The 8,242-nt window shown below is 49.8% G+C and overlaps 1 protein-coding gene across 3 annotated transcripts in view; it reads right to left on the bottom strand.

The window, feature by feature from the left end:
* Positions 1–594: 594 nt before the first annotated feature.
* Positions 595–8,242, bottom strand: part of stxbp4 (syntaxin binding protein 4) — a 67,972-nt gene continuing 60,324 nt past the window's right edge. The window contains exons 20-21 of one of the 3 annotated variants that reach the window (XM_061876015.1): positions 1,075–1,132; positions 595–919 (exon numbers count right to left, since the gene is read on the bottom strand). In XM_061876015.1, coding sequence (XP_061731999.1) covers positions 802–919; positions 1,075–1,132 — 176 coding nt within the window. In that variant the 3' untranslated portion in view covers positions 595–801. The remainder of the gene's footprint in view (positions 920–1,074; positions 1,133–8,242) is intronic. The other 2 variants (XM_061876014.1, XM_061876016.1) reach the window with 2 other exon arrangements.

Raw genomic sequence — 8,242 nt, 5'->3', positions numbered from 1 at the left:
CTTTACACACACTCATATCATTCATGTGTCCACCCAACACCTGCTCTACTTCTCACACACTCATGTCATTCATGTGTCCACCCAACACCTGCTCTACTTCTCACACACTCATGTCATTCATGTGTCCACCCAACACCTTCTCTACTTCTCACACACTCATGTCATTCATGTGTCCACCCAACACCTGTTCTACTTCTCACACACATGTCATTCATGTGTCCACCCAACACCTGCTCTACTTCTCACACACTCATGTGTCCACCCAACACCTGCTCTACTTCTCACACACTCATGTCATTCATGTGTCCACCCAACACCTGCTCTACTTCTCACACACTCATGTCATTCATGTGTCCACCCAACACCTGCTCTACTTCTCACACACTCATGTAATTCATGTGTCCACCCAACACCTGCTCTACTTCTCACACACTCATGTCATTCATGTGTCCACCCAACACCTGCTCTACTTCTCACACACTCATGTGTCCACCCAACACCTGCTCTACTTCTCACACACTCATGTCATTCATGTGTCCACCCAACACTTGCTCTACTTCTCACACACTCATGTCATTCATGTGTCCACCCAACACCTGCTCTACTTCTCACACACTCATGTCATTCATGTGTCCACCCAACACCTGCTCTACTTTACACACAGTCATGTCATTCATGTGTTCACCCAACATTTTAAGTACACACTTTCTTATTGTGTCTTTTCCACTGCGGCCTTTCTTCTGGCTTCTGATTGGCTGTCAGCTAACACCCGTGTCACCATGGCAACAGCACCATCACCGTCTACATCTCCGTCTCCACGGACGCTCCGCGCCGACAGTCCGGCTGGCCGTTTGAGCCGTCTGGGGGCGGGGTCGTCATGGTCCCCGGTGAGCGCCACGAGGTGGTCTGGGTCACATGACTGTCAAAACAGGAAGTGGAGCCACTTGAGACTCCTTTGTAGCAACACAAGCGAGCCATGTTACCATGGAGACGCGGGAGGCTGAGGGAGGGGACAGACACCGATAGCCACGAGGGTCGCCATGACAACCAGTCCATAAGTCCAAACAGTCTTACTTGATGAAGTACTTGACCCCGTCTGCCGTGTAGGCCTCCTCCCAGCCGTAAGGAAGACCTGCGGGACACACCACAACCACTTCAGTCATGTGTCCACCCAACACCTGCTCTACTTCCCACACACTCATGTGTCCTAGGATGTGGGTGTTGGTAGTGTTGTATACTGGATGGTGGTGTCACTCCCCCAAGACAGAGGGACTGTGTGAGATGTGGGTGTTGGTAGTGTTGTATACTGGATGGTGGTGTCACTCCCCCAAGACAGAGGGACTGTGTGAGATGTGGGTGTTGGTAGTGTTGTATACTTGATGGTGGGGTCACTCCCCCAAGACAGAGGGACTGTGTGAGATGTGGGTGTTGGTAGTGTTGTATACTGGATGGTGGTGTCACTCCCCCAAGACAGAGGGACTGTGTGAGATGTGGGTGTTGGTAGTGTTGTATACTTGATGGTGGGGTCACTCCCCCAAGACAGAGGGACTGTGTGAGATGTGGGTGTTGGTAGTGTTGTATACTTGATGGTGGGGTCACTCCCCCAAGACAGAGGGACTGTGTGAGATGTGGGTGTTGGTAGTGTTGTATACTTGATGGTGGGGTCACTCCCCCAAGACAGAGGGACTGTGTGAGATGTGGGTGTTGGTAGTGTTGTATACTTGATGGTGGGGTCACTCCCCCAAGACAGAGGGACTGTGTGAGATGTGGGTGTTGGTAGTGTTGTATACTTGATGGTGGGGTCACTCCCCCAAGACAGAGGGACTGTGTGAGATGTGGGTGTTGGTAGTGTTGTATACTTGATGGTGGTGTCACTCCCCCAAGACAGAGGGACTGTGTGAGATGTGGGTGTTGGTAGTGTTGTATACTGGATGGTGGTGTCACTCCCCCAAGACAGAGGGACTGTGTGAGATGTGGGTGTTGGTAGTGTTGTATACTTGATGGTGGGGTCACTCCCCCAAGACAGAGGGACTGTGTGAGATGTGGGTGTTGGTAGTGTTGTATACTGGATGGTGGTGTCACTCCCCCAAGACAGAGGGACTGTGTGAGATGTGGGTGTTGGTAGTGTTGTATACTGGATGGTGGTGTCACTCCCCCAAGACAGAGGGACTGTGTGAGATGTGGGTGTTGGTAGTGTTGTATACTGGATGGTGGTGTCACTCCCCCAAGACAGAGGGACTGTGTGAGATGTGGGTGTTGGTAGTGTTGTATACTGGATGGTGGTGTCACTCCCCCAAGACAGAGGGACTGTGGGAGATGTGGGTGTTGGTAGTGTTGTATACTTGATGGTGGTGTCACTCCCCCAAGACAGAGGGACTGTGTGAGATGTGGGTGTTGGTAGTGTTGTATACTTGATGGTGGTGTCACTCCCCCAAGACAGAGGGACTGTGTGAGATGTGGGTGTTGGTAGTGTTGTATACTGGATGGTGGTGTCACTCCCCCAAGACAGAGGGACTGTGTGAGATGTGGGTGTTGGTAGTGTTGTATACTGGATGGTGGTGTCACTCCCCCAAGACAGAGGGACTGTGTGAGATGTGGGTGTTGGTAGTGTTGTATACTGGATGGTGGTGTCACTCCCCCAAGACAGAGGGACTGTGTGAGATGTGGGTGTTGGTAGTGTTGTATACTTGATGGTGGTGTCACTCCCCCAAGACAGAGGGACTGTGTGAGATGTGGGTGTTGGTAGTGTTGTATACTGGATGGTGGTGTCACTCCCCCAAGACAGAGGGACTGTGTGAGATGTGGGTGTTGGTAGTGTTGTATACTGGATGGTGGTGTCACTCCCCCAAGACAGAGGGACTGTGTGAGATGTGGGTGTTGGTAGTGTTGTATACTGGATGGTGGTGTCACTCCCCCAAGACAGAGGGACTGTGTGAGATGTGGGTGTTGGTAGTGTTGTATACTGGATGGTGGTGTCACTCCCCCAAGACAGAGGGACTGTGTGAGATGTGGGTGTTGGTAGTGTTGTATACTGGATGGTGGGGTCACTCCCCCAAGACAGAGGGACTGTGTGAGATGTGGGTGTTGGTAGTGTTGTATACTTGATGGTGGTGTCACTCCCCCAAGACAGAGGGACTGTGTGAGATGTGGGTGTTGGTAGTGTTGTATACTGGATGGTGGTGTCACTCCCCCAAGACAGAGGGACTGTGTGAGATGTGGGTGTTGGTAGTGTTGTATACTGGATGGTGGGGTCACTCCCCCAAGACAGAGGGACTGTGTGAGATGTGGGTGTTGGTAGTGTTGTATACTTGATGGTGGTGTCACTCCCCCAAGACAGAGGGACTGTGTGAGATGTGGGTGTTGGTAGTGTTGTATACTGGATGGTGGTGTCACTCCCCCAAGACAGAGGGACTGTGTGAGATGTGGGTGTTGGTAGTGTTGTATACTTGATGGTGGGGTCACTCCCCCAAGACAGAGGGACTGTGTGAGATGTGGGTGTTGGTAGTGTTGTATACTGGATGGTGGTGTCACTCCCCCAAGACAGAGGGACTGTGTGAGATGTGGGTGTTGGTAGTGTTGTATACTGGATGGTGGTGTCACTCCCCCAAGACAGAGGGACTGTGTGAGATGTGGGTGTTGGTAGTGTTGTATACTGGATGGTGGTGTCACTCCCCCAAGACAGAGGGACTGTGTGAGATGTGGGTGTTGGTAGTGTTGTATACTGGATGGTGGTGTCACTCCCCCAAGACAGAGGGACTGTGGGAGATGTGGGTGTTGGTAGTGTTGTATACTTGATGGTGGTGTCACTCCCCCAAGACAGAGGGACTGTGTGAGATGTGGGTGTTGGTAGTGTTGTATACTTGATGGTGGTGTCACTCCCCCAAGACAGAGGGACTGTGTGAGATGTGGGTGTTGGTAGTGTTGTATACTGGATGGTGGTGTCACTCCCCCAAGACAGAGGGACTGTGTGAGATGTGGGTGTTGGTAGTGTTGTATACTGGATGGTGGTGTCACTCCCCCAAGACAGAGGGACTGTGTGAGATGTGGGTGTTGGTAGTGTTGTATACTGGATGGTGGTGTCACTCCCCCAAGACAGAGGGACTGTGTGAGATGTGGGTGTTGGTAGTGTTGTATACTGGATGGTGGTGTCACTCCCCCAAGACAGAGGGACTGTGTGAGATGTGGGTGTTGGTAGTGTTGTATACTGGATGGTGGGGTCACTCCCCCAAGACAGAGGGACTGTGTGAGATGTGGGTGTTGGTAGTGTTGTATACTTGATGGTGGTGTCACTCCCCCAAGACAGAGGGACTGTGTGAGATGTGGGTGTTGGTAGTGTTGTATACTGGATGGTGGTGTCACTCCCCCAAGACAGAGGGACTGTGTGAGATGTGGGTGTTGGTAGTGTTGTATACTGGATGGTGGTGTCACTCCCCCAAGACAGAGGGACTGTGTGAGATGTGGGTGTTGGTAGTGTTGTATACTGGATGGTGGTGTCACTCCCCCAAGACAGAGGGACTGTGTGAGATGTGGGTGTTGGTAGTGTTGTATACTGGATGGTGGTGTCACTCCCCCAAGACAGAGGGACTGTGTGAGATGTGGGTGTTGGTAGTGTTGTATACTGGATGGTGGGGTCACTCCCCCAAGACAGAGGGACTGTGTGAGATGTGGGTGTTGGTAGTGTTGTATACTGGATGGTGGGGTCACTCCCCCAAGACAGAGGGACTGTGTGAGATGTGGGTGTTGTTAGTGTTGTATACTGGATGGTGGGGTCACTCCCCCAAGACAGAGGGACTGTGTGAGATGTGGGTGTTGGTAGTGTTGTATACTGGATGGTGGGGTCACTCCCCCAAGACAGAGGGACTGTGTGAGATGTGGGTGTTGGTAGTGTTGTATACTTGATGGTGGTGTCACTCCCCCAAGACAGAGGGACTGTGTGAGATGTGGGTGTTGGTAGTGTTGTATACTGGATGGTGGTGTCACTCCCCCAAGACAGAGGGACTGTGTGAGATGTGGGTGTTGGTAGTGTTGTATACTGGATGGTGGGGTCACTCCCCCAAGACAGAGGGACTGTGTGAGATGTGGGTGTTGGTAGTGTTGTATACTGGATGGTGGGGTCACTCCCCCAAGACAGAGGGACTGTGTGAGATGTGGGTGTTGGTAGTGTTGTATACTGGATGGTGGTGTCACTCCCCCAAGACAGAGGGACTGTGTGAGATGTGGGTGTTGGTAGTGTTGTATACTGGATGGTGGTGTCACTCCCCCAAGACAGAGGGACTGTGTGAGATGTGGGTGTTGGTAGTGTTGTATACTGGATGGTGGTGTCACTCCCCCAAGACAGAGGGACTGTGTGAGATGTGGGTGTTGGTAGTGTTGTATACTGGATGGTGGTGTCACTCCCCCAAGACAGAGGGACTGTGTGAGATGTGGGTGTTGGTAGTGTTGTATACTTGATGGTGGTGTCACTCCCCCAAGACAGAGGGACTGTGTGAGATGTGGGTGTTGGTAGTGTTGTATACTGGATGGTGGTGTCACTCCCCCAAGACAGAGGGACTGTGTGAGATGTGGGTGTTGGTAGTGTTGTATACTGGATGGTGGGGTCACTCCCCCAAGACAGAGGGACTGTGTGAGATGTGGGTGTTGGTAGTGTTGTATACTTGATGGTGGGGTCACTCCCCCAAGACAGAGGGACTGTGTGAGATGTGGGTGTTGGTAGTGTTGTATACTGGATGGTGGGGTCACTCCCCCAAGACAGAGGGACTGTGTGAGATGTGGGTGTTGGTAGTGTTGTATACTTGATGGTGGGGTCACTCCCCCAAGACAGAGGGACTGTGTGAGATGTGAGTGTTGGTAGTGTTGTCTACTTGATGGTGGGGTCACTCCCCCAAGACAGAGGGACTGTGTGGTCAGCCAAGAAGACGCCAACGAGGAATCGTCGAACAAAAAGCTTTATTTGTGTCAGCGACCTTCAGACTGGAACTGCAGATTCAGGAGATAGAGGTACGAGCCTGATCACTCTTCTGATGTCCTCTCGGACCACAGTGACTAAATACTGCTTTTCCGAAGACCCCCAAACTTTGTAAATCTAACCTTGGAGCTCGCTAGTCAATCTTTACCTGACATCATTCCTTTGATCTTTTTGAGTCGTGTGACTATACTCCTACCTGTGGGGGCTTCCTACGATCCATCCATCCATTTCCTACCGCTTATTCCCTTTGGGGTCCCGGGGGGCGCTGGTGCCTATCTCAGCTACAATTGGGCGGAAGGCGGTGTAGACCCTGGACAAGTCGCCACCTCATCGCAGGGCCAACACAGATAGACAGACAACATTCACACACTAGGGAGCATTTAGTGTTGCCAATCAACCTATCCCCAGGTGCATGTGTTTGGGGGTGGGAGGGGCCTATCCCCAGGTGCATGTCTTTGGAGGTGGGAGGGGTCTAAAACCAGGTGCATTTCTTTGGAGGTGGGAGGGGCCTATCCCCGGGTGCATGTCTTTGGAAGTGGCCTATCCAACAAGTGCAAGTATTTGGAGGTGGGAGGATCCTAACCCCAGGTGCATGTCTTTGGAGGTGGGAGGGGCCTATCCCCAGGTGCATGTATTTGGAGGTGGGAGGAGCCTATCCCCAGGTGCATGTCTTTAGAGGTGGGAGGGGCCTATCCCTGGGTGCATATCTTTGGAGGTGGGAGGGGCCTATCCAACAAGTACATGTCTTTGGAGGTGGGAGGGGCCTATCCCCAGGTGCACGTCTTTGGAGGTGGGAGGGGCCTAACCCCAGGTGCATGTCTTTGGAGGTGGGAGGGGCCTATCCCCAGGTGCATGTCTTTGGAGGTGGGAGGGGCCTATCCAACAAGTACATGTCTTTGGAGGTGGGAGGGGCCTATCCAACAAGTGCATGTCTTTGGAGGTGGGAGGGGCCTATCCCCAGGTGCATGTCTTTGGAGGTGGGAGGGGCCCAACCCCAGGTGCATGTCTTTGGAGGTGGGAGGGGCCTATCCCCAGGTGCATGTCTTTGGAGGTGGGAGGGAGTCCAACCCCGGGTGCATGTCTTTGGAGGTGGGAGGGGCCTATCCCCAGGTGCATGTCTTTGGAGGTGGGAGGGGCTTATCCCCAGGTGCATGTCTTTGGAGGTGGGAGTAAGCCGGAGTAGAACCCAAGCAGTCACGGGGATTGAACCCAGGACTACTCAGAACCTTCGCATTGTAAGGCAGACGCACTAACCCCTCCCCCACTTGCCTTTTTATTATCTTCTTCTTCACCTTCATCATCTTTCTCACCATCGTCTCCATCATCACCTTCCTCATTCTCATCCCGATCTTCCTCATCCTCAGCGTGGCACAGACAATGAGCGGGCGATGAAGGTGATGATGAAGACGGTGGTTCTCTAACCTCACTTTGACGTGCCGACAAAAGAAAAGAAAAGAAAAAAAAAAACAAAGAAAAAAAGTGAAGAAGAATATTTGATCAAACAAAAAACTTTTACTGCCACTGCAATACAAAAAAAAATACTACTACTGTTGTATTATTGTACTTGAAATATATAATGTAATAGTATATAACTATTAATATGATTTACAGTATTATTGTGGTTATATTTACAGTGAGTTGTAGTACCAACTAACTGCTGTAAAACTGGTGAAATGTTGTAGTCATACTGTACTTTAATATTGTTGTGGTAATACTATTGTAATATTGTAGCAGTAATGCAGTAATGCTGTGCTTTTATTGTAATATTACTGTAGTATTGTTGTATTAACACTATTAAAATATTAGAGCAATAATGTAGTAATGCTGTGATGTTATTGTAATATTACTGTAGTAATATTGTACTGTAGTATTTTTGCAGTAATACTATTTTAATAATGTAGCATTGTATTAATACTGTGTATTTATTGAAATATTACTGTAGTATTGTTGTAGTATTATTAAAATACTCTAGCAATAATGTAGTATTGTATTAATACTGTACTTTTATTGTAATATTACTGTAGTATTGTTGTAGTAATACCACTGTAGTACTCTAGTCATGCTGTAGTAATATAATATTACCGTTTTGTGGAGTTATTTGTAAATGTTGGTGTTATTATAGTAACAATGTAGTAATACTGTAGTAATATATACTGTAGAATTGTTGCATAATTGTAGTAAGGCTGTAGTATTGTAATATTCATGTAGTAATACCACTGTATTACTCTAGTCATGCTGTGGTAATATTGTCATATTGCTCTTGTATCATTGTAGTAA

The sequence above is a fragment of the Nerophis ophidion genome, linkage group LG17, assembly GCF_033978795.1.
Source record: "Nerophis ophidion isolate RoL-2023_Sa linkage group LG17, RoL_Noph_v1.0, whole genome shotgun sequence".
NCBI classification, from domain to species: Eukaryota; Metazoa; Chordata; class Actinopteri; order Syngnathiformes; family Syngnathidae; genus Nerophis; species Nerophis ophidion.
This window is presented reverse-complemented; position numbering and strand designations above follow the sequence as displayed.